General features: G+C 41.2%; 1 protein-coding gene across 3 annotated transcripts in view; it reads left to right on the top strand.

Moving 5' to 3' along the window:
* Positions 1–259: 259 nt before the first annotated feature.
* Positions 260–27,627, top strand: part of LOC133130213 (transcription factor COE3-like) — a 105,661-nt gene continuing 78,293 nt past the window's right edge. For all 3 annotated transcript variants that reach the window (XM_061244607.1, XM_061244608.1, XM_061244606.1), the window contains exons 1-6: positions 260–526; positions 13,272–13,428; positions 16,427–16,490; positions 18,055–18,110; positions 23,042–23,115; positions 26,401–26,469. In XM_061244607.1, coding sequence (XP_061100591.1) covers positions 393–526; positions 13,272–13,428; positions 16,427–16,490; positions 18,055–18,110; positions 23,042–23,115; positions 26,401–26,469 — 554 coding nt within the window. In that variant the 5' untranslated portion in view covers positions 260–392. The remainder of the gene's footprint in view (positions 527–13,271; positions 13,429–16,426; positions 16,491–18,054; positions 18,111–23,041; positions 23,116–26,400; positions 26,470–27,627) is intronic.

The raw sequence follows: 27,627 nt of genomic DNA, 5'->3' as shown, positions 1-27,627 counted from the left end.
GCGTATGTTCTCTCTCTTCTTCTAAACCAATTCAGTCACTCCCTTTTTCCCTGAACCGAAAAGGTGTCCAAGACCCTGGCTGATCATCCTCCTTTGAGATGCTTTACGGTTCTAACGCTTCCCTTTCACTCCCCCTCTTTTAACTTGAGACCATTTAATCTTGAAACCACTGAACTTGGTTTTGGATCTAACTTCAGGAGAAAACTCAAAGGGATACAGAGTCCGTCTTTGGATAAGAACCTCTATCGTTCCCCTTGCTGCGTTTTGGAAGGAGATTTTCACCCCGTCTCAGCTGGTTTTTGCCTGTTAATCCAGGTGCCCTTGTTTTGTGCTCGAAGGAGGATTATTTAGTTTGAACTGGTGTTAAGGAAAAGACACAAAAGGCGATTTTCATGTTCTCCATCCAAGACAGTCTCCCGCGGGGAGCTTTGACCATGAAAGAAGAACCCCTTACCAGCGGCATGACACCGGTCCGCTCGTGGATGCAGAGTGCGGGGATTCTGGACGCGAACACCGCAGCTCAAAGGTAATCATATATTTGAATACCAAGGGCGCGTGCGAAGGTGCTGAAGTGTTTGGCAAATGACAGGGAATACATGATACAAATCTGCCTGCGCACGAGAGAGAAAACCGTTGTGTGTTGTCTCTCTTGGTAAAAGGTCAGCGATGTAGCTAGTCTACTAGAGGGGGTTTTGCTTGTAGGCTATAGTAAAGCCCTAAGACTGAACATTAACGATAAACTTTTAAAAGGTGCTTAATAATAACGAAAAACGAGCGGTGTATTTTCGAATTCGAGTTGTCGAAGACTATATCCATTTGAATGTGTCCCAATGTGGTTACTGCAGTTTAAACAGAACATATGGACGTATGATTTGTATTGCCACTTTCTGCGTTTATTACTATGGATGAAAACTTTACCCGAGATTGAAAGGTAGCCTACGGATCAACGGTGCCTTCTACTGCTTGCAGAAAAATATCAAACGGATCGGTTAACGATTTCAGTTGAAGTAAATGCCAGATAGAAAAGTTGTCCCGTTCACAGCTATGATGTATTTTCACTGAATAAAGTCCTTGTTGGTTCCTCGTATTCACTTGGACACGCTATGACAGTATTAGCGCTGATTCGAAGGACAACACAAACTGCAAAGGAATAGCGTTTTGTTTCGGACGACGAGGGCGAGGTCAGGATTAGAACATCACTATGTTTTAGTTTACGTCCTTTTTTATTCGCCATTAGTTTTTTAACACATGAGTCTCGCTTTTAAACTTCAGGGGCGGGTTCAGTAACAGCACATAATTGAAATTATGTGAGTGATAGGGCCATGCATTTATGTAACATCAAGAACATTATAATACCTCAGCAAAATTGATATCCCACAGAAACGTTCAGTTTTTAGAGAAAATAGACATGCCATTATCAGTTTTAAATGAAGTGCAGTGTTCTTATTAGAATAAGTGGAGTTATTGTAATTAGTTGCACCCATTGCACCATGGCTCTTAAAAGCACAGAGATCTGTTATTTTTCAAAATCGACAAATAACAATATAAAATCAAACGTGAATATCTACTACAAAAAGCATTCTGTATTTCTCCATATAAATTTCACAAAGCACCAATCAGTTCTTGTATTATTATATATATTTATCATTGCAAGTTTGTTCGGATGGTATTCATTCCATTCAAATAACTGAAACTCTGATTTTTCACATTGGCTACGTCTTGTAAAGTCTGATCCAAAGTTGGCAACGTTTATTAGCCTACATTACAAAGCCATAGGTGGACGTGCCTTTATTTCGTTTGCTTGCACCCGTTTCATTTCAGCGATAGATATATCCAGAATGTACATTTTTATGAATTGAATGCATATTTTATATACAGAAAAACATTATTTATGTATAAATAGTGTCATATATTTTATATAATCTAAAACATACATCAGGCTAATTTACAAAACAGTTATGTTATGTAGCACAATTAAGTATCGTGGCTCATTACTGAAAAGGTCAAATGACAAGGCCCAAGTTTTATTTAGGCAATATTTATACTGACTAAAAGACCAGTGTTGCCTGTAATGTGTGAAATTTCTTGCACAAGTTGAAGGAGCCATGATGAACTTTGTCTTGCTCTAGCACAGGGCATCTGTCATTATTTTTCAGTTTCTATCCACTGACTGTTGTGAGTGACAGTAGGCTGTAACATTTTGTATTGTTCATAAATAAGCATTCTTTAAATGATCACTTTATTTAACGTTTTTAAATATGCATTTTAAGGGCCATTGAAGTTAATTCAGGCTAACGATCATCTGACCTCCGTGCCCATGGCTTCGATGCACAATTTGTTTGATGCTGTACTGTAGGTAGTTTTGCCTTTATTAGGTGTGTAAATCACCTATTTTGCCTTTAGAATCATTGCTATGATGTAGGCAATTTCTGTTTTATCTGTCTTATTGCCCTTGAAGAGAATTACCCCGATGTTTGACATGAGTGGCACATTAGCCAAGTGGCTAGATAAAGCATCTCGTTGAAATATTTAGTCCTGGTGGAGTGGTTGCGCAAACTGCAAAGCATGAATCAAATATTTTCTGCCTAGCTGCATAACTGTATAACTGTTGTTTATTAACGCTGATATATTTAGAAATAATATTGAGTAGTCACTGCCTTAATTTCTCATGACATGTGTGTCTTGCGTGGGTGTTCGGAGAAAATATAGTTCTGAAGTTCCGTGTTTCTCTAATGTTAACTGAACACTTTAAAAGCTATCGACCGGGGACTATTAGGTGGCAGATGTCGGGCTGTAAGCATATGCAGGGATGTAACGTGCAACAGCCAGATCCCCAAAACACTGATACTTTTGCGTATATATTCAAATATTTTATCAATGTTTAACATGGATCAATTGGTTTTTACTCGCGTTAATGCAGTGGTCTCTTGTCTTTTAGTTTTTTTTTTTAGTCTATAGGTACAATTTCTCTCTGACCAATTGTTAATATTCAGTTTGGCTTTAATTTTCTAATCACACTTAATGCCACAATATCTTTCAACAACACGATTTGAAGTTCGTAAAGTGTGCCTGGACTCTCGGTTTTCATACATTTGTTCTCCTTTCATCCAACTTCATGGTATTGCAGAGATAGAAATACAAACAATTGCAATATCATTTAATTCATTCATAAGGTCATCTTACTTTCCCCATAATAATATATAGACTATATATACAACTTCTATTTAACTTTTTAATTGAAAATGTGCATCCTAATCTGATTTCTAGTATCTTGTAAGAAATTACAGTATTGGTTAGATTGTGCTGTCCATTAAACCATGTGCATCCCTTTCTTCACCATTGAAAAATTGCATTATGTTTGTTTGTACAATAGATCTACCCGGAAGCCATTTTATGGACCCCGGCAGTTGAATGTAAAAACAGGGCCACAGGGAGTGAAAGTTTAAAGATTCCTTGATAATTAAATTCAGCAAACACCCAATACATACAGCCTACTTCAGATTCATACATAATGCTCTCCCAATGTTTCTGTGACATTCCTGAAGCGTGACAGCATTTCTCATGTCACTGGAAGATTTAGAAAATATTAGATCTTTAGCGTAGTGCCAAAAACACTTAACAAGCCCTAATCTCAGTATTGCAGGCTGTGATTTTTTTGGCCAAAAAGAAAGGGTGTTTCTTTTTCACCAGAATTTCATCGAAAAATTGTAAAAAGTAGACAAAAATTCCAAGTTAGTAAATTCATGCACAAACACAACCGCTGTTCTGAATGTGGCTTTTTCTGAAGAAGGGCATCATGGGAATCTGAAATGTGCATCCTAAATGTGTGCAACAGGCTGCTGAAAGGTCTGTCAGAGCTCTTTGATGCAGTTCTGTGGAATCTGGCTTCCTTGTGGTGCGTCGCACACCCACTGAGTCTCTGTGGTGAGGTGAAGGCAGGGGTGTACAGAGAAATATGGGTACACCAGGGATAGAGGCATGCTCCCTGGCCAGACCTGTAACTCACACCAAGCCACAGGCCGGCTGGAAGGTCCTGCGGAGTGTTGCATTTTGGGCCCGGATTCAGTTTCTCCCAAAGTGGTTCGGCCTTAACTTTCAATAGGGTTTTTCTGGCAGTACTACTGTTTTTTTCACTACTGTTTACACAATTTTTGTGCTTTTTTTGGATAAAAAAGTACTTTTGCTTTAAGATTAACTGTAGGCAATGTGGATTATTTGTTGTCAATTTGTATGGGAGGACAATATGTCATAAAATCCTCAAGTTTGTGAAGGATTTAGAGTTTGCTATGTCAAGGGTAAATAGCTTATGTTTGAGCACTCCTGGGCCTGTGTCAGTCAATCAAATCCGATGACTCTGCTAACCACTGGCTACAAGATGCCAATGTTTTCTTTGGTCTGCAAAGTGAATGCTCTCCTGTGAAAAAATAACAAAAAACTATACTGTCTTGCCTAACAGTCTGGAAATTGTTATAACCATTACTTGGTCAAAAGGCAATATCAATATCCTGAATATATAAATGGCAGAACAGGTGACTTCTTTAATGTGCAAAATGCGTACACTCAAAGCACACAGGGAGATACCAAGCTTAAATAAGTGTTTTTTTGCTGCAGCTGCCAGAACGGGCGAACCATTCGTCAGCACAGTCTGGAAGGCCCCGTCGCCTGTAACTTAACCCCATTAGAAGTGTACAGGTGAGCTGATAATGGCCTCAGCTGCTGCCTCCTAATTATACTCCTAAATGTTTACGGGGTTTGGTGCCTTGAGTGACAGATGGATAAACGGGCAAGAGTCGCTGCAGCCAGTCTGCTGAAGAGAATGGCCGTGAACACAGAAACCCAGTGCAAATAAAACACATCCACATGGAGGGTTCAGAATGTATTCCTTTATATTTCATATATATTTATTTGTCCACATTCTTTAAATTCAGTTTTAGGATTTGCGTTATATGCTGGCAGTGGAAATATTTAGGCCAGGGTGCATTTACTTTAAGTGATACCATAAAAACCAGTGACCAAAAAGTGCAATAACAGTGACTGTTTAAAAGTTAAGAACCAACTCCGGTTATATTAAATGTCCCCCTTAGGTAAGGAAAGTGTGAACGGTTATTGCTTAATGTGTTTTAATTGTTTATCCTTGTCACTTTGTTAAATACCAATGCATTTGAAGTGAAATACCTCCAAACATCCAGTCAGTAAAACCATATCTATGTTTTCTTTTTGTGTTTTTTGGATAGCATTTCTCAAAATAAACTAATATAAATGGTAAAGATAAAAATAGCAAACTTTTTAATTTCTGCACTGTATTGACAGTGGATCAGTGCTAAAGTACAAACAATAGTTCCCATTCAGAACAGAGCATCACAGCTTTCTCTGCCACCTGTTTTCCATTTATGTCTGTCATTACTGCCAATAAATACTGGCACATGAATATACAGCGCTGATACTGTTGTTTCATACTTTCATACTCTGCAATTTGCTCAGCAAGTTACGTAGTATAATATGGATCTGCGAAAATGTGATTGCTTGTCTAGCTGAAATTACTAACAAATTAGACCTTAGCTGGAAGCATTTAGGTACATCCCATAATAGCCTTTCATGATTAAAACAGCTGTGTGCTCTTGGAAATTCTAAAAAACTTAAAGGTGCCTCTATTATGATTTGTGCTATCCTATATTGTAAGTGTGTGTGAGTGCAAAGCAAATATGACATTTAAATAAACAATATGAGATAGGATAAGTGGTAGGATGGAGCACTTATCTCTGTGATAGTAATTTGTCTTTATGTACTTTTTTGGGTAAATACTAAAATACTGAATAAAGTTAATTGAAGAATATAAAGGCATGTCTCATAATTTAACAATGATGTTCACCCTGCCACCAGAGCCTTCAGTTTTCAGTTGCACCGACTTACAGTAAGTGGGAGATTGTGGAATTACTAGGCTCTGGCTTTCTGGCGAGCATTGTGCTTAAAATACAAAGTACGCTGAGAGACATACAGCCACATTTGTTTTGCTGAATCAAGCAGAGGGAAATCCTGTGGCTTACACTGCCTTGCAGATTTAGACGACTATACATCTCCATTTTCATATTCTTCATCTTTGAGACTCAGCTTTGGTGAGTTGTGCCTCAAGTACCCATGGCTTTGATCTTTTCAGACATATAGCCATACTCTCCTGTGACATTTCTTAATTGTCAGACCGACTGCATATTGACATGACTGTCAGCAAAAATCCCAGACCCCTTAGCTACCTGTTGTGCTATCCAGGCCTTCTGTATCATGTATTTAAAATCCACTGTAAAGAATGTCTAGGTTTGCACCAGACCCAGATTCACTCCCGCTCACTATTTCTGCACTCTATCTGTTGGAAATAAGGAATTGAAACAAAATTAACTTATTGATTGCGAATATAAGAAGCACAAACTAATACGGCAGAACTGTGTCACCCTCGAAAAATGAAAGGCACTAACAATGTTTTAACACTAAACGGCTACAGAGTGAACAAAGTTCAATTAGAACTCTTTAAGTAACTTAACTTAATGAAAATTTGTTCAAGGAACAAACAAACAAACAAACAAACAAACAAATTATCTTATTCATAATTTGCCTCAGTCAAACATAAGGAAAACTCTCAGCATTCAGAAAGCATGTAATATCTACACACCTTAGGGTGTGAAGAAAATGAATGAATCAGGCTTTCTTGCAGGAGTGGTAGCTTACCTTTTGAAGTCGGGGAAAGTACAATGCCACCATCCTCTGCACTGGCAAGGCCCTGAACAAAACTCTGAGCTGCTAAGAGGCTCAGTGCTAATGACTGTTTTGTGCTGTCAGAAGTAAAGTGAAAAGCTAGGTGGGTAAAGTGACAGCAGTAATGATGTGTTAAAGGGAGAGAGCAGGCCCTCACCGGGCATGCAGAAACTACAAGGCTGTATTTGAATCAAAGCCCACAGTTTATACACAGTACTGTGTTGTACCTAACAGTACTATAGCAAGACCTCTCACTGTGTGACTTTAACGGCCGTGTTCACTGGCGTAGATGCTACATGGAAGTTTATCTACAGAAAAAAAAAATCCTGATATACTTTTTGGTATGTTTTTCTGTTCTTTGTACTTTGTTGTAATGTTGTAAAAAAAATGTTGCTTTTACCCAGTAAAAACGACTTTCTGATCACTCTGATTGTCCGTATATTCACAAGATCATGAGCAAGTTGTGTTTTTTCAATTTATACCACAGCACCTTTTAAGGTAGTATATTTTCAGCTTGACAACAATGCGCTCATATTTATTTAGTTTACCATGTTGTTATTTTCTGTGTTTGTTTTGTCAGATTCTTAAGAAAAGAAGCCTTAGGTGTTACTGTCATTTTTAGAAAGTGCTCCTGTGGAACATTCACACTTTAATTTAAACTAACCTCTGACCCTTGTATTAATTAATACCCTACAGATATATCCTACAATATTTTTGAGTAGATTTTCTTTCGTAGCACTTAGCACTAAATGCTGCTTTGACAAGAACTGTGATTCTAACCTCATCAGTGTGACAGTCTCTTCTGTCTGTACTGACAGAGCCTCAGCCAGCCCAGGGGAAATATGCAATCGGCTCTTAATGCAAATATTGGTTTCATGGGACGGGATTAAAGGTATCTGAGACATGGACATGGTCTCATTGCCTTATCACAACTGATATGACTCCCACTGGAGCAGGTGCTCAAAACCTCCTGGTCATGTCTTCAGCCCGCAGCCTGGACAAATACAAGTACAAACACGGAAGCAAATAACTGACTCACACTGACATGATGTCTTAATGTATACACTCCCAAAAGAACCATGAGATTCCATAGAAGAAACCAATCTAGTCAACGGGTTCTTTTCTGAGCAAAATGCTTCTTTGTCTGGGAGCTTTCACGTCGCACCTATGATAGAGGTTTCCATAAAAAATTGAAATGGGTTTATCTATGTAGACAAGCCAAAGAACCATTTTGTGCATGCAATAGAAAATGACTTTTTTAACATCAGCTCAGAAATTATTGCGTATGCTCACCCTTCGAGATTCCCCCTCTGTGTCAGGCATAAGGGGTAACCCGGTAAGAATTACAGTCTCCCTTTCGTTTGTGTTCTCCCTCAGTCAAGTCTGCATGCGTGGTGGGAGATAGCAGCGGAGGGAAAGAGAGACAGCGAGAGAGAGAGAGAGAGAGAGAGAGAGCAGGCGTAAGATTTAGTGCTGTTTATTTGATTAATAACAGTGGCTGGTGGCCAGCCAGTGGATGATTTTTAAGTGTCGCATTTGTATAAACAAGGCGGCCGTGCGTCTGGCTCATTAATTGTGACGGGCGATTCATTCTTTTGAAACAAGCGGGCCGGAGTCGTTAAAGACTTCCCGGTCACACTCCATCAGTCCTGTGATTAATGCCCCCGTGGACCTGGCCTGCTAGGCAGAGAGGATGGGCTGCTCTCCGGGGTTTCCGCGGGCACCCCCCTCACCCAATCCTCCCCACACACAGAGCTCAAGCTTTTATAGTGTTAGTTTGCTGTATGATCCGGATAATTCAACCAAATGCGTCATGTCACCTGAACTGTAATTTCCGAGGTGCAGTGTTCTCTGGCTGTACCCAGCATCGCTGGGTCCGTGTTGTCTTGCTGTGGTGGCTGCTGTGTGCTTTGTCACCTCTGCGCTGTCTCCTATGCGCTAAATCTTGTAAGTGGGATCAAGTAAAAGTCATAAGGTTTATAAGTCACATAGTATAAGGCACTGCATCCATCAGAATGAGCTGTAGCCTTGGGCCAGTTTTTTCATTTATCATAATTATCGCTAACAACACTAAATTAAACCACAGCAGGCATATAACCGAGGCTGCACAGGGACTTTCTGTATTTCTGAATAGAATTCCTCTATGTGTGTATTTTCTGGTCTATTTCTACGTTTTGGTACGGTATCAATTCTTTTTTTTGCTTACGAGAGTCATTTTTTGAATGCTCCCCCCTCTTTGCCAATTTGGAGCGGCCTAGCGTGTTTTTCGCCAGTGACCATTGGTGCAGCCCCCACCATCGATTTGGCAAAGCGTAAACAAGCACATGCTCTCCTCCGAATCATGCGTTGCCAATCTCTGCCTCTCAGCAGTCCGCAAGCCGGGCTCACACAGACATGAATGGGAGGAAGATAGTGAACGGACTAGCCTGCGCTCACTCGCTCAGCCAGCAGGGGTCACTGGTGTGTGGCTGACTGCATCCCTCCCTTCTGTGAGCGATTTCGAGGACGATTGTGCATTGCATTTTGTGGCTGCTGGATTCGATTGCAGCGCATTCATGCACTAGATCAGTAGATCCATGTATCATGTATCACATTTTATAAGAAGGCACATGATGCAAGTCTTATGGAACAGAGCTAATAGTGATAATGCACTGCAAGTGTGGCTGTTGTTTTGTGCGGTTTTTCTCAGCTGTTGGCTATGGAAATCTGTCATGTCCCATCTGCCGTGATGTGGGCAGAAACAGCTGTTTTATTTATTTGTTGTTTGCCTGTCTGTTTTTCACTGATTTACAGATGCAATCTGTACAAAAAATGTGGGAACATCAATTTTTTTTATGAGACTGAGTGCTTTATTCTCCTGGTTGGTTTGCCAACATATAAATGGTTGCAGCTGCAATTAGAATAATTAAAATTATAATGAAAACAAGCTTTCAGAGCTGATAGTTCTCACTGTGAAAAATTCTGTCTGCGCACTTCCTTTCAGTTTGCTTATCCGGCATAGCATTACTAAAAAAACAACATTTGTACAATTATGTTAATGAGGGAAGCAGTTGTTAACATAATCAGAATTAATGAAACCATACTTTATGGTAATAAATGTACCACTTAAGGTTTTTGTTTGCTTAATTAAATTAATTTATTTAAGCTAAGAGTGGAAATCATTTGGAACACTGGTAAAATTAGAGAAAAGACAATTCACTTAAAAAAAAAAAAAACCTGAGTTAGCATTCTTTTGAGGCAACTTGTACAGATGTTATTGGGTCCCTATTCCTGCCTAAATCCATAAAAATACACCAATGCATTTCTGTAAACATGTGTTGTTCGTTGTATGCTGATTGGACTTTGGTCAGCACTGATGAATGTAACTTTTGAAAATGCATTTTTCTAAGAAATTTTCATCAGATGTGCGGCTCAAGAATGCATATTTATTTAGCAGTTGATCTGTTGGTACTTACACTAGATACACTCTATTCTAGATTAAGTTCTGTGATCTATATGATATGTGCTGGTATTTGACAATACAGCTTCAACAATTGGTTAGAAATGAGCTATTAATTGGGGTCATAGATGAAAATGATGACCACAATACTAGTCATGTTGACAGAAATTCCATGATTCTATAATTCCATATTTTAAATGAACAATGCAAATGAACAACCAAATTAACCAAATTAACTAAAATATGGCCCAGTATGTTAGCTAATAACAGATTGCTAATGATTACAGCTGATGAGCTAGTTGTGTAAGTTGTGAAAAATTATTTTTATGTACTCACACACCTTGCTCATGCTTGTAGTGTTTTTATGTTTTTTTTGCCTGAATATGCAGCAGTGTTTACGCTGAGTCATTGTGATGACTGGCTTTTGGAGTGAAGTGCTTTCACAAATATTTTTAGTTGTTGGCTTCCAGAATAAAGAGTCCAGTTTGTATATTTATATAAGGACTTTCACTGAGATTTTTTGCAGAGACATTTGACAGCTATTGTGCCTTTAATTTAAGGATGACAACGAATTGAAGTCCATTGAAGTCCAAAATATTCACTATTAGATTTTGCCTACTAAATGCAGTATTTGAATGAAGTAGTGACCTTCTTCAAACAGTTCTGTTGTCAGTTCTGGTGGGGTTATGTGTTTTGGGGGTTACCCATATCCATCTATGTAGGTGCCATTTGCATTGTTTAAGCAGCAGTTTTTACTGAATCTTACGAAATGTAATTTTATATAAGAATTATTCAAGCAAAAATGAATGTTTTTGGCAATTTCCTGTTCAGCGTACTCAAATATCTCCCATAATGCCTTTCGCTTGTGCCCTCAACCCAGAAGAAACATGCATTGCAGTCTGGGAGAATATGGCGGAGGAGAAAATGAAAACAATGGATCATGCTCCCTCTCGTGTAACATGCTATGAAATATTAATGTCATAATTGCAATTTAAATGGCTTAATCCATCCAAGACACCCAAAATTAGAGCTTGTAATTCTCACCCGAGCCTGACAAAACCCCACCAGAACCCGAGGGGTTGGGTCAGTTTGGCCCCTAATTCTGTTGTTTTATATCAGGCTCATTTGGGGTAAGGCTTAATGGATCCCTTTAGATTTTGAGTGCAAAGAGCCGTGTGAGCTGGTTGTAGGCAAGCTAATCTAAGCTCAGGTATATGCTCACCTTAATGGGTGCCTCAATGGATACCTCAGAGCCAGTGAGAAAAAAGAAATCCTGTTTCTCAACAAACTTTTACATGGTTTTTGATTGAGTTGCAAATGAAATCGTGGGGTTCATAAAATGCAAATACAGCGATGCCCTGCTAGCCGTAAAAAAGGAGAACATCAAAGTTACAACGGCATACTGCTCGAGCCTGCTGCCTTGCACCGTACTGTACTGACACACTTATTAAAGGCAGGTTCAAGCCGGGAGGCAACACTCAGGCTCTGGTCGGGCTCAGGCTGAAACAAACACAGGCTCACGTAGGGCCGGACCGAAATATCTGCAGCCGTTTCAAGCTCTACCATCCATTATAGCTATATAAAGTGTCAAATCTGAATATCAAAAAAGTATCTATGGTATATCTAATGATGCTTCTGTACAGATATAGTGGGACGATGAGGAAAAAGATGTTGGGGAAATGTGCCATTTAAGAATCAATAACAAAGGAATCATTGTGTGTTTATATCTGAACATGAAAACCATCCTGACCGGAACTTGTGGGGCATAAAAGACACAAGTTGCAAGACACAAGTTGTACAAGTTGTGGAGAAAGAAACTTCTGGAGACTTACTGTATCTCAGTTCACAAGGAAAATAATTACAGTATATTACTATAACACCAGTTCAGAGGCTCTGTTCGGTGGTGTCTCCTGTAGTGGAGGTATCGGTGATTGTTAGGCAGCCATACCCGTTTTTATTTCACTTCCTTCCTCTGCCCTCTTCCTCCTCCCCCTCCTCCCCCTCCTTCTCCTCCTCCTTCTCCTCCTCATCCACATTTAGATTACCGTAAATTCCCCAAATGTTGCCAAATGGCCGCAGTTGCAGCCTCATTCTAGCCTCATTCAAATCATCTTAGTCTGATCTGCTCACCATCGATTGTTATTTTGTGAGCTTTCTCCTCGTGTTGTGATCAAAGAGATCGCATAACAGAAAGCAGACCGAGCCAGTAATTCTGCTCCGCTCTCTGGCTTCCTCGGCTGTTGCTGTGACCGCAGTGGGTTTTTTATTGCTGGTTTCATACTGGCAACCTCACCTTCCACTCAACACACCATTAGGGGCTCGTATAGCTTGCTGAGCCAAGGGCAGAGCTAAGGGAAAAAGGAACCAGTCATATTCGGGGTTGACAGAAAATGACAGAGTGACGGAATATCACAGGAGACCATATAAAAGTTTGTGGTGCTATCTTGTACCCATTGCAGTACATCTAAATGAGTAACATGGGGTAACTGAAAGGGGGTTGACACTGGGGACGCGGGAGTATAAAACTGCTTTAGTTTGGCAGTGCTCCTGACTGTGCTGTGTAGTCTTATCTTAGAATAGTGGCAGAAATATCCCACTGCCTCTATCTCATTAATAGTAGTTCATACTTCATTTTGATCAGTTGACATATTTTCATTACAGCTATTCATATCACATTGCCATGCCCGCTGTGGACCATTCATAGTAAACCCATAGCAGGGTGGTCTGAAAGTAGAGGGAGTTTTGGTGGCTCGTTGGCACCTGTGTCTGAACATGGCCCCTCAGTCTCTGTCAGCCCGAGTGCTGCTTTTGTCACTAAATCGATGGTGAAAAGAGAGAGCATCGATGGAGGTGTTTCCCGCTGTCCCCTGAGGAGGGTGAACCAGCGGACATGGATTTGACAGACAAGCTGCTTAGGAGAAGGGGGGGGGGGGGCTCTGAGTTTGTTCCCAGACAAGTTTTCTCTTTGCTAAATGTGGAACAAGACAACAAGTATAAATGTGAGTATGAATGAGTCATGCACTGACTATTTCTCTCTCTCTCTCTCTCTCTCTCTCTCTCTCTCTCTCTCTCTCTTTCCCCCCTGCAGTGGAGTGGGCTTGGCCCGGGCCCACTACGAGAAGCAGCCGCCCTCGAACCTTCGCAAATCCAACTTCTTCCACTTCGTCCTGGCGCTGTACGACCGGCAGGGCCAGCCTGTGGAGATTGAGAGGACCTCCTACGTGGACTTCGTGGAGAAGGACAAAGTAAGGCCCGTCTACCGCTGCCGTGAAACACCTCGTCCGTAGCAATGCTCGCTGCCACTGTTTCACACAGAGCGCCTAGTGGCGCATTCAGACAGCTGTGTTTTTGCTGAAGGGGTCCAGGTGAAAGGCCTCGCTCACAGGAAACCGCAACAGTCCTGCTGGGATTTGAACTGGCAACCCCCAGCGCTCTAACCACTGCAGCATGTGCTTTGCGAGTCTTTTTTCAGTGCAGTACACCGTAGTCCGAAGGGGTGAGCATGAGTGCAGTGGTGATACTCCAGACTGTATCTGCGTGAGCTTATTGCCGTACAGCTCCTTCTCTCTTCTCTCATTGAACAGAAGTCAGCTAAAACTAAAATGGAAGCCTTTTCACATTGAACCCCATCTGCACTGCTTATGTTTTGTTACCTATGGTTCACTCCACCAGTGAGCTAGCTTGTGTGCTACTGCTGATGGTTTTGCTAGGTCGAAATCCATAGCTCATACACAGTAGAGCCTCACACCTGCTGCTTAGCACAGAGCCTCCTCTGGATGTAATCAATGTCTGTTTAGATGATTTATTCAAGCAACAGGGTCTGTTCCGCATGTGTAGCTACAGGGTGAATGGTACACACAGTTTGTCACAAGGTATATTATATCTGCTCAGTGTATATGTGTAGTTATTTAAGTCAAACAAAAGATGCATATTTTGACTCATATGCATTACTGATACTATGGTTTATTTTTCTTCAGTGTTTTAAGAGTATAGTTCATATACAGTATTTATATATGGGAAAATACAATTACAGTTTACATTTTATTTTTGACATTAGTTGCATGTTGTTTTGCAGGATTGTTTTTCAGTTCCATTTGGTGTTCATTTCTTATTGTAGAGAGAATTTCAAGTCACAGTTACAGGAGTGTGCAATAACAGGCACATGAGTCTAATGTAATTTCTTTTGCCATAATTATTATTCCAGGGTTGCTAAATAGTTGTAAATGTCTGCTCAATGCTTGTGGTGAAAGAAATTGTACCACAGAACTAAAGCCAGCAGTGTCACTGTACAGACAGGTTCCATTATGTCTTACACAACTTTCTTTTGTGAAATCATTTAAGGCCCACAGTAAAAAAGTTATGTAAAAATTTTTTTCAGATGTTTTCATATTTTGCTATTTATGTGCAAAGAAATGATAAGTTGACGATGGACTCTAATTGACCTTCGAAAAATAGTTTCAACAGCATGTTGTCCTTTGTGAAGGGTGAGTGAATGGAGAGGCATTGCAGCTCCAGTATGCTAACTGTAGTGGCCATGCTAGTTTTATCATCATCAGCAACTGGTTTCCAAATACAAACACAACAAGCATTATGTGTGATGTGCAGAGAACACAAAGCTAAAACTGAATGGAAAAGATTGAGGGAGTATTGCTGATTGCAACATTTCAGTTGCAACTCGCTGACCCATATTTCAGTGTGTGCAATGTCTGTCAGCTTTCTGAATGCTTGCGCTATTGGTACATCCTCGTTTCCTCTAGTAACATTCAAAGAACGTCCCTCAGAGGCCAGATCGCACTAAATTCGACCAAATGTTGCTGGCTTATTTAATGTGCCTGCTTGTGGCAGTAGGGTGGGCAGTTCTGCATATCTGTTCTGTTATGTCATTAATGACGTTTTAAGCAGCACACCACACCTCTATATTAGTAGCTGAATAAACATCACCCACCCAGAAACTGCATCTTATGAAGCAATTCTTAAAGAGAGAGCAATATACATTTTATTTCACCATGAACAGAATGAATCATTATGAAACATTTAACCAAAGAAGGGCCAAATCAACAGACAGGAAGATTTTGTGGTGACTTGAAGTTACATTATCCACCATTTCCTACATTTCTTATCTGTGTCCCGGATCTGGCTGTGAAAAATTGGAGCCCCACTTTCCCTCCTGCCTGAATTAGCAGTGGAGTTTTTATTTTTTTGAGAATGAAAAAGGTCAGGGGAGCTATGGATGTTATTGGGAGCACAGCCAGCTGGCACAGAGAGAGCCTCCATTTTGCCCTGCCAGGTCACAGTTGTCTGTGCCTCTATGACCCCTCCAGCTCCGCCCTGGGCCTCTGCCAAAACACAATGGCAAACTTTGCTTGGTCCTCCACAGGGGTGAAACCGGAGGCTGGAAATCCCAGAGTGCAGCTGGAACTCTGTGGTGTGGTACGCGAGTGTGTTCTAGCACCTATCTTGGGGCAAAAGAGGACTGTTCAGCTCATCAAAAGTCAGGGAAATGCACCTTAGATTTGTGTGTAGTGGTACTGAATTTCTCATTTTGTATTGTCTGTCACTCAGGGGCTTCTTTTTTATGAAATGTGTGGTGTCTGTAACATAATCTTTAAATGTGCCAAGGCAATTGGTGCTGTAGGTTTGAATGCTGGTCGACGACCTAAAGATTTTCTGTTTTTTCAATGGCATAATACATTTTGAGTGTATGAGTGTATTTATTACTTATATCAGAGACTCTCCTTCAAGAACTAAAAAATACTGGGCCATGCAAAGAAGTCTATGGAAATTACTATTAGCCCGTAAGACAACACTTTTTATCTGTGTCACCGGAGGGCTTCTTTTCAATGAAATGTGTGGTGTCTGTAACATAATCTTTAAATGTGCCAAGGCAATTGGTGCTGTAGGTTTGAATGCTGGTCGACCACCTACAAGATTTTCGGTTTTCTCAATGGCATAGTTAATTTAACCTTAATATAGCTAAAACATGGATTATTTCTGTCACATCATTCCTCAGGAAAAGTGGGAATAATTTGCCCGAGCGTCACCAGAGATTCTGTTGTTTTACCGAGAAATCGTAATGCGAACCTATTACATATGCTGATGCCATCACACAAGCTAACAGACCGACCTGCACATATCCTCCTCTGGTCCCATCAGACTGCACTTAATGATGACATCATTCTGGGAGGTGGCTGGAGCTGGGGGAATTAAAGAGCCGTAATGGGTGTTTCTCTTTGTCTTTTCCAGGAGTATAATGGGGAGAAGACTAACAACGGGATTCACTATCGGCTGCAGCTGCTCTACAGCAACGGTGAGGCGGAACAGTTCTGTTGATGACATTTCAACAGCGCGGTGTAAAGAGAGCACTCATCAAAGAGAAAGATAATTCTCATAATAAATCTCATAAAATATTTTATGGTTAAGATTAAGCAGCAAATCTTTCACATATTTAAATTTGTTGGTTAAATTAAGTTCAGCTGGGGCAAAATCCAGTTGTTACTGATAATAACTACAAATAAATACATTTTGTGTTTGTCCAACAAATGCGATCTGATATCAGACCAATGCTTGTAAACATTTACATTTTAGGAGGTTTAAAATGTCTTGTTGAGGGATGCAGTTACGGATTTAAATCTCAGTCAGTTGACCTTATGTGTTGTTAAAGGTTATAGCCCAGTCCACTAATGAATGTTTATATCATATTGTGCATTTACAAATTAATTTACTTATGAGGCAAACAGAAAAGCGTCACATTTTGATACTTCTCAGTTAACATTATCAAGTAATAACTGTAGTCAAAGCACTTATAACTACAGAATTGCTCATTATATATAATAAAAACAATTTATTGGATGCCCAGGTGTGCGAATTTGAACATAGTGTGAATTAACTGGAATTAATAATGTTTTTTCTGCTATATGTTTATGCAGTCATTAAGCATTGCTGTAAAGGCAGCGCTAACGGATTAATCTGTGAACAGGTTAATTGTGAACATCCCTTGTGCCTATGTAGGAAAAAAACAGTGGCAGGTACATTACGCCATTTAAAAACAGGTCGTTACCAGAGACACTGGAGTGAGACAGTAACTCGCTGCTCTCCTCCGCTCAATCAGCCGTTCTTCAGCGTCTATTTCTGCATCATCCTTACTTTATGAATCTGTAATGCTGCATTATGGAGCAAACGAGGGAAGGCAATAATCACTGATACTTCATTAGCCTCTACATTCTCGGCTCTAGTTGTCTTGAGGGAATAGGATGATTGGAGGGAGGGGTGTAAAGATCCCGGCAGTGATAAACAGCCACGGACAAATTATTTTGTTTTTATTATTTATTTTGCCCAACTGACTGGCTGAAAAGAAGATTGCAACCTGTACACCGGGGACGATTGTTCCGAAGGTTGTAAACACATTGCAAACATGAAAAGGTCATGACTAATTTCTAGAAACAAATGTATTCTTTATAGCTCATTTTCCATCTGTACTGTGAGAACCAAATTGCCATTAGATGAGCATTCTATTAATTTCACAAAATTGCATATCTAATTCATCCAATGTGCCATTACAAAGAATCAGGACTGGATAGAAAAAACAATTAGTCCTATGAGTGTATTTAACACTTAAATCAGAGACTCTCCTTCAAGAACTCAAAAATACTGGGCCATGCAAAGAAGTCTATGGAAATTACTACTACCCCGTAAGACAACACTTTTTATCTGTGTCATGAACGTAGTTTCCCGACTGCTCGTGTGAAAGGAGAAAAGTCGCAGGCAGACTTGAATGCATTTAAATTGGTTTCTATTACACCCAGCGCTGTGTGGAGAAGCTGTTGAGTGCTTGGCAGTTGCTATTGATTTTAACGTGTTCGCTCTCTCTGTAGGCATCAGGACAGAACAGGATCTGTACGTTCGGCTCATCGACTCCATGACCAAGCAGGTAAGAACGCCGCTGTTTCCACCACATCAGGAGTCTGTTTGCTGAAAATACAAAATATGTAAAAGAAAAAATGTAAACATGTACTCGGCAGGATGATCAACCGACACAAAAGCAGTAGCAGTATGGGTGGCAGGTGAGGGAGCTAGATTAATTCCTGTGCCTTGTGTGTACATGCACACGGGGTACACCTTAGTACGGGGTGAAAGAGTCTCTTGGGGCTGACCGACAATGCAGAAGTGTACGTGCTGCCCGCGTGTTTATTGTGATGGTGAACAATGACAAATCAGGATGTCTTCTGTCCCACGTGCATTCCATAAATAAACTCCCAGTGCTGGTGCCTCGTTTGCAGGGCAGTCGATAAAGACAAAGCGAACACCGTGTACCTGTCGTTGATTTTCAGCCCTCCCATGGTGTTGGTCTTCCATCCTGCCTCAGAGGCGTACATGGTTGCGTACTCACTTAGTCTCCCTTATTTCCCATGTTTGTTTCATTGGTTTTCAAGCTAGCTTCCCCAACTGAGCTCACAGTAAAATGTCCCATACATGCACACATAATACAATGTTCAGTGTTAAATCATCTCAAACAGAGTTTATATGAGTCAAACAGAGCCAAAATGACTCCATTAGAGTGAAATTTACTCTGTAAGAGTTGATTTAACACTGAACATTGTATTATGTGTGCATGTATGGGATTAACCAAATCTCTGTGGGGGCTGCGATTTAGCCAAGGAAACTCTAGAAGTTGCCACGCTGGACGACCAGAGCCTATGAGCAGGGCCTATGAGAAGGGGCCAGTAAAAATGAGAGGTCTTCACCATAACCTGCCTTGCGCTACTAACCTCCAGCCTCCTAGAGGGTGTGAGTGTGTGGCGCCCCCCAGAGGACATGCTCTCTTGGCCCCTGCCACGCCTGACCTACCCTGTCAGCGAGGCTATGGGGGCCTGGTTGGCATACGAAGGCAGGCTTACTCAGCCAGCCATTTCTGGGTGGGGAGGGGGAGGGGGCGTTGCTGCGGATACTAAAAAGGAGACTGAAAGTGTGAAAGTATGTCAAAGCAGCATTGTGTTATTCTCAGCTCCCCAAATAAGCTGAGAGAGCTTGCTTGCTGAGGACCAAGGTATAGGAACTAGAGTCTGGTTGGATGGTGTCTTTCAGGATGATAAGTTAATAAGCAGTTTGCAGTGAATTACTGTGACTCAATTCTAACCAAATTCCTGGACTGTAAATGCAGTATTTGTGTGGTATATTAATATCTGATGATTTATTTATTTATTTAGTTTTAACCTTCAGCAGACTAGGAAAGCAATACAAATACCTAGATTGGTTCAATTCAATACAATTGTATTGTACAGTTAAATTAAATTACAGTGAATTCAACTCATTCTCTCATTTCCACTGAATGAAACACCTTTAAATCTTCAAGAAAGGCTGAGAAACACCTTCATTTGGACTGAAAAACATTGCTTACATAAAGCTTAGCTGCGATAAAGCAATGTGCATTTGTGATATTGCACAGGGTGCATGAAATGTCAAGCTTGTCATTTATGAGTGACAGATGGACTTGGCATTTTGATTTCATTCCAGAATATGTTGTCTTTATTCTGATCACATTGCTGATCACAACAGTATGCGATGCCTAAGGGGAGGTCACCTTAAATAATGATGTGTTATTTCACGTGACAGGAACTGTCAAAAGCTGGTAAAGTTACACTGAAATAACCTTTGCAATGGAAGAAAACAACAAGGGTGTATTCACTCAGTGAGCGCTTTATTAGGGAGACCTGTACACCAGCTAATGGTGTAACTATTTGTTAATGCAAATACGTCATCAGCCAATCATGTGGCAGCAACTAAATGCATAAAATCATGCAAGCATGGTCAAGAGCTTCAGCAGTTTTTCTGACTGAATGTCAGAATGGGGAATAAATGTGATCTAAGTGACTTTGACTGTGGATTGCTCGTTGGTGCCAGACAGGGTGGTTTGATTATCTCAGAAACTTCTGATCTCCTGGGATTTTCACACATAACAGTCTCTAGAGTTTACAGAGAATGGTGCAAAAAACAAAATACATCCAGTGAGCAGCAGTTCTGTGAGAAAGGTTAGAGGAGATGGGCCAGACTGGTCAAAGCTGACAGGAAGGTGACAGTAGCGCAAATAACCACACATTACAACAGTGGTATGCAGAAGAGCATCTCTGAACACACAACGTATCAAACTTCTTAAGTGGATATGCTACAGCAGCAGAAGACCGATAAGTAAAAAAGTCTAATAAATACCTAATAAAGTGCTCACTGAGTGTTGCTTGGGAAGTAAACACCTTGCCATTTTATCATTGCTCATCAGAGCTGTAATTATTCTTAGTGATCTCTATGAGGGGAGGGAATGCCCTTTGTGATACAGAATGGCTTCCACAGGGACATGTTAACGAACCAATGAGGTCCTCAAAGGAACTTTTAGAATCAAGAAATGAACCTATGAAGTCCTTCAGAATTCACTAGAGCGTGGCCAGTGATTTCCTTGGGATTTCTTACGTTCAATTAAACACTTGTTTGTTAAGGACACGGCATGTTTGCATTTTTAGATTGCAGCTCGAAGGTAAAAAAGCTTTTTTTAAACACTTGCTAGCCTGTTCACCACCTCAGACCAGCTTCAACATGTTTTGGCCAGCTCAGGCTATGTTTTGAATCTGCTGGAAGCTGGTGATTTCGAGCTGGTCATCGCTGGATGTCACAGCAGTGCAGTGTGCTGCATGAAAGCGGTTCGGGCTTCAAGCTGCACTCTGTCCGTCGCAGCCTGAGTTGATGTCAGCTGATACTAGTCGGGGCCAACAGCATTAGTGGTAGTTTCACAGAACTTCTCCAAAACAGTCAGTCAGCCTGGCGTCCCCCCCCCCGCTCCCTGTCCCAGCTCCGCTCGCACTGCTCCATGTCAGCCCGTCAGGAATCGACGTGGCACCCCTGTGCGCCACAAAGCGCCCGCCCCCTACGGGCCAATCGATAGCCTTTAATCCGGCTGCAGCTGCCACCCGCCGGAGTCAGTAATGCCCGACTGTAGCAACGGAGCGATTCTCCTCTCTGTCCCACTGATTGACAAGCCTGGCGCGCGTACGTATGGTACGGCTCACGCAGCGTATTCACGGGCGGGGGTGCATGTATTTACTACAGTCTTCTCTGTGCTGTGCCCCTTCCCCAGTGCACCACTGCGGTGTAGCCTAAGACCCCCTCTGCATTCCACAGTGCCACTCCAGTCATGGGCTGAACCCACTGCTGGTGCTTTTCACAGACAAAATGGACAGCCCGCCCCGACACAAGCACTTCCGCAGTTAGAAACCCTCTCCGCTTCGGTACAGAGTTAATGGGAGAGAGCTGGTAGAGTGTGCTGGGTCTGAGGGTTGTGTGCACTCTCTCTGGCTCTGATGAACCTCTAGCCCCATGTCACTGGCTGCCTCTGAGCTATAGGTCTCCCAGGTGCTTGAGTGGAGGATTCGTGCGCGTAAGTGTGCCCTGATAATCCCAGGAACGGAAGAGCCTTTCAACATCACGGCGGCACACAGCGGCCCCGTGTACGGACCTGTGAGCATGGCGGTGTGAATGCTGTGAAGACGACCGACAAACCTGCAGAAATGGACGACGTACAACTTTAATTTCTTTCACACAGACAATTTATTTCATTCCCATCGCTATTCCGGTGGGAATGCCATGCACCAAATCCCACATTGTTGGAATGAATGTGTTTTACTGTAGATGACATACTATGTATACTATTTTTACTTTGTATATGAGCTTAAACATTATGCTATTTTTCTTGTAACAAAGTGGTAAGGGCAGGGAAGACAGTCACTAAGCTGATGAACTCAAGCCATTTTCTCAGGTTTTGTCACAGTTCCCGCTAATGAAGGATCATGTAGATACTTTATTTTATTAGAAGAAAATGTACAGACACGGACCAATCTTATATTTAGAATCACTTGTAATAAATCGAATCATTAAGGGCTGAGATATTTGAATCACCCTCTGAAATAATAAAGTAAGGGAGTATATCATCTGTAATGTCCCATCCCTGTAGCATGCGTTTCTGGAAAACGCAGGCCGCCCGACCATTCCTCCACGTCGCGACTCTCGCCATTGACAGATACAGCCGTTACATATGAATATTATCGACCCCGCTCGGCCCCCCTCCCCCTCCTGTTCCCATCCCTCTGGTGAAATTGGAAGTTCTTAATAAGGAAGAGAGGCCTTCACAACCATGGGATCAATAATGCAAAAGTGGTCGTTATCAGAAAAAATATCGTTCCCCGGAGGGAACCAGTCAACTTCATGTGACCAACTGACCACAGGGGGGTTGGTTGTGCACCCCCACATCTCCGCCTCCACCAACCAGGGCCCTCGGGGTGTGAAGATGAGGGAGAAAATACATTTCTTCTCCCTGTTAATATGTAGTTATCATCCTTCTTCATGTCCTACTGAGATTGCTCTGTGATGGATGGCTATGAAGTGGCCTCCCTCCACGGAGTAACAGAAATCAATGGGAAAATGGCCGTCTTGGGCTGTTTCCTTCATGTGTGTTTTAAGTGGTGGCACCCCTTGTTCATATGTCTTGGAAAGAAACGGTCCATGTGAGAAAGTTAAACCCAGGGAAAGTGCTTGATTGGACATAGATTGGTACGCCGGGGGTTAATTTTCAGACACTTTCTGATTTCATTTCAGGGAGCTTATATTTCATTTCAAGGTGCATGTGGTTTCCTAATTATAAGGTAAACCACTGAAAGTAGGTCAGTCCTTGTACCTTTTAAGTCTGTCACTATATCTATCGCAATTTACGAGGATACTGTTGAGTGAAATTAATAAGGAAATGCCAACAGGTGGTGTGTAGCAATAGGTAGTGAGATAGAGTAAGTTTTAATGAATCGCATCTTTCCTTTATTTTTACAGGCAATCATATACGAGGGCCAAGACAAAAACCCAGAGATGTGCCGTGTTTTGCTCACCCACGAGATCATGTGCAGGTGAGTGTCTCTGCGCTTCTGAAGCTCTCTGGACACTGAACTACAACTTTCTCACTGACATGAGCGATGCAGTCTAACCTAGGCTCTGATGAAGATGGAAAATACAACAGTATATTCTGATATGTTTAATTTATCTTATGACTTTCACATGAATCTTAATATAAAAGTAAACATAAACGTCATAATAATTATAATAATTACTCCAAGTATACATGAATGACCAGATTATTATAGCAAAATCAAAATACAAATACAAATAATGCAAACTTGTTATATATCAGCAATGTCAGCAATATTAAAGCATGGTCAATTGGTTATAAAAGCTTTATAAAGGTGTAGTGCCATACTTATAAAGGTGTTACATATGTTTTATAAAAGCATTATGTTGATAATAGTACGTTACAATGTATTCTGACCACCTTGTATATAATTATCATGCATTTTATTCACAGAGCCAATTTCTTTAACCCTTAGCCATGTTCATGTGTTACATAACCCCTGTTTTTCGGACTTTTTTTGGGATTCAAAATTGATACATTTAATATTTGAATATTAAGGATATCTAGAACTGTAAATACCATTAGTCCATTTGATTGTCCTTGTGTAGTACTTTTCCATATGCCAATAGGAAGCCGGGATGTGGAGTTGAGCTCTGTCAAACCGTAGAACCTGTCAAACTCTGTCAAATTAAAAAATACTGCACTGTGCTGCCCTGAGCCCATCCCCATCAGTGTCAAATCAGGAGCACTCCACACAGTAATAGCAAGGTCACATGTCAGGGGTTTGGGCCTATTCAGCTTGGTGATTAACCACTTTCACAAGCACTGGGAGAAGAGGACAAGTGTTTAACATTTTTTAACGTGAGGTCCGTGCACAGAATTCTGTCAAATGGCTGATGTGAAATAAAGAATTTGATCCTGGCTCAAAGGCGGTCAACTTTGGAGATCAGTGCACTAATCCAACATAAAAGCATGTAATATATTTCAGTCATAATACAACAAATTATTAAAATGCATTTTCATGCAAATCTATTCATATGAGTAATTAAGCACATGCCCTATCTTACCCCGCTCAATTTTCTGTCTAATGTCTGTTTTGGGGAAATATAGTTTCTGATATATATATATATAAACAGATAAATAGAGAGAAACCTAAATGAACGTGGAGAAAGTGGATGCCGTGTTTTGTGCAGGCTGGCTTCCAGCTTGGCACACAGCACAGTGTGGAAAAAGGGTGGCATCTCCCCAAAGCAGACCAGATTGCTGCATATCATTAGCTATGGCTTCAGCCCCGGCTGTGCTTTAGGTAATTACAGCAGTCACTCTTTTAAAAACAGAAAATAAAAACCCACCGTTTGAAATCAATCTCTACTTTGCTTCAGTCCTTGCCTTTATTTTCCTGTATAGTTCTCAGAAAGATGCAAACGAACACCTGATATTGACCTCAAAACCATTCATGGCTACATGCCGTATATCACACTATACTTGTGATACAAAGACTGCCCCCCCCAGGTTTGGAACTGCACCTACCAATGTCTTGTTTGAGAGGCCACTGGAAAGTCCACTTAGCAGATTTCCCCAGTACTAGCCTGGTGGGGCCGTAGCTCAGTGGGGTACAGGGGATTATGGAATATGGACGCGTTGCCAAGGGTTGTTTTCACGTCTGAGGGGCCCTGTACCCTAGGGGGAGCTATGTGCTCCTGGGGTCCTGTTTGTTTATAACACCTCTCTGCCAGTTTGAGGAGGCTGTCACCACAGTCGCACTGTTGGGTTTCCAATACTAATTGGTCTCCTGGAACCTTTGCTAATGGTCCACACTGCTGGGGGAATAAATTATGGTGGCACGATCTATGGCAACAGTCACACATGCGTGCGTGCACGCATGCGCACACACGCACGCACGCACGCACATGCACACACACAGACGGGTAAAAACACAATAACAACAGAGGGGCAATTTATATTCTTCCCCCTACAAAGGATGAAATGTTTTAAATGATTCATAAAGTCATATTGCTGTTGGAGTTTCTACTTAAATACCGTGCGTTAACATTCACTGCAGTAGGGGTGAGCGTATTGCATATACGATGATAATTAGTCTATTCAGGTCAAGCATTATGATTCTTTTTTAGAATGTGAATAGACGAATGCTGTTACCTAGAGGTCAATTTAAAATAGAACTGTAATATAAAACTCCATTCAACCTCTTACCTGTTCTTTTTAATCTTCAGGTACATTTATATATTCTTTTAAATTAGTAGTTATAGGGATTTATAAAGAGAGGTTAATAAGATGGTGATCTGAAACATTCTTCTTTGGAAAGGTATTATGTTTTAATTTAGTTCAGCAACTTGTACAGATGAATTCTGAAGTATTGGCTAACCTTTTCTTACTCTGTAAATAACTTTTTGAAAAATTGAAGCCAATTTGTTAGGTCATTTTTAAACAGAGTAATGTGTGTGTGATGTGTATGATGTTGATGTGAGTTGGCGCACATGAACTGTGCATGATTTTTCACCATGGTTTGCGCACTGTGACTCTCTCTGATTGGTGACTGTATGAATGGGCACCATAGACGTGCTGTAGGCCTGGCCCCACGTGCTGCCAGTGGTCAGGGGCCAATGGTGTCGGGCAGGACGGGGGCAGAGGGCTCCATGCCAGGGAACCTCTGGGTCCTGTCCAAACTGTCACTGGCTGGCTGGGTGACCTTGAGTGGACCTCCAGCCAGCTGGACGGACAGACGAGAGGAGAAAGAAAACTGCTCGGCTGTGCTCTGAGCACCGCAACCTAAAAATGTCACCAAATGTGTTCCTTCTGTGATTTACGTACTCTATCCTGTACCGAATAATAGCACTGTACCATATGTATAGGTACTGACCAATATTGAGAAATGGCTAACAGGTGACTGCCTAATGTTGGTCTGAGTCCCCACCTAATTCGTTTTTTGTGTGCATTACAATAATCTTGGATGCATACTACATTGTGAAAACATGCATCTGCATACATACAAGCTAGTCCTGAGTTCTGTGAGTAGCATTGTAGTTAAGCTTTGATGCCCTACATTCAGAATGTACAGAAGGTTCTGTACCTTTGCAAAAATGGGGGCCACTGCAATGGTGGTCATTAACCTGAATACAGTGGGAATGCACTGGAATGAACGTAGTCTGCTTTAAAGGCAATGTTATACTTCTTGTGTGCTCCTGTCTAATGTTAGAGGGTAGATGTATGGTATCTGATGTATTTTGATGTGAATATCTCAAAAAGGTGTGTCACTTTGTCCTTTCAGTCGGTGCTGTGACAAGAAAAGCTGTGGGAACCGGAACGAGACCCCGTCTGACCCTGTCATCATCGACAGGTAAGGGCCCGGGCTTTGCCTCTCTCATTGGTCAATGTCTAAACGGTCACAAACGGTGGCAGTGCTGTAAGACACGAATGCTCAGATGCTTCGTGCATCCCTAGTACTCTTTAAAATGGCTGCATATCCTTTACTTTTAGAGGCCATTTTCCATCCAGAGTCTGGTTCTAACCAAAATCACATCCTTTATTTGCCACAAATGGCTGACAATTTGACGCAATAGATTCAACATTTAAATATTACAGTCCACTAATGTCCTCAGAGGGGGTACGCAAGGGTGAACTTCATGAAAGAACAGTTTCCTGTGTGTTTCCTTTATATCTCTCACATGTTTCCTAACATCACCTAGACTGTGTCCGCAGACTCTGCTGTCTCTGCATATTCACTAGTGTTTCAATTGGTCTTTGTTCCAACATTGCCCTGTGTGAGTTCACTGAGAATCCACAGTTTCACAGTTTCCTGGATTTCCAACCCTGCCACTGTTAATGTTAAGAAATAAAATGGCTGTTATCAATGCTTAGACAATTGTATTTTTTATCAGAGGTGAAGAATAATCAGATTCTCTCCTTTCCTCTCCTGGTAGAGCTTTCTGTACGTACCTTTATTTAATTAGGCCAAAGAGTGCATACCCAGACAGCCACAATGAAAAAACTTGGTCAGCCCATTTCTGAGATTCCCACACAGTCCTTAAAAAGTGCAGCAGTGTTGCCCTGAAATTTTTTCTAAGTGTCTATTCAATGCTGTGAGCAGGTTGCTGATTACAGAAGTCATAACTCATCATATCCAAGTTGAAAGAATGAGTAGAGATGCAATATATATTAGATTACATTTTAGCTTAAGTCAAAGTCAATTCAAGTCTTTCTCAGTCAAAAAGGAAGACAGCAATGTACGTTCTCAAGTTTTGTTACCCTGAGAACTACAGAATGTTGATTTTCTTCAGGGAAAATGGCAATATTTAATTGACTCCCTATCACACTTGAAAGACCTGTTTCAGAGCTTAACCTTAGTCCTGGACTAAATCGAGTATTGTATTGAGAATCTCCATTCAAAATAGAGCTTAGTCGAGGACTAAACTTAAGCTGTGTTTTTGCAACCCAAAGGGTATTAGTGGCATAGCCATAGAGATTGTGTGGATTCCAATTGGGGACCTCAGGTATC

The sequence above is a fragment of the Conger conger genome, chromosome 6, assembly GCF_963514075.1.
Source record: "Conger conger chromosome 6, fConCon1.1, whole genome shotgun sequence".
Classification (NCBI taxonomy): Eukaryota; Metazoa; Chordata; class Actinopteri; order Anguilliformes; family Congridae; genus Conger; species Conger conger.
The sequence above is the reverse complement of the archived record's forward strand: the minus strand, read 5'-3'. Positions and strand labels throughout refer to the sequence as shown.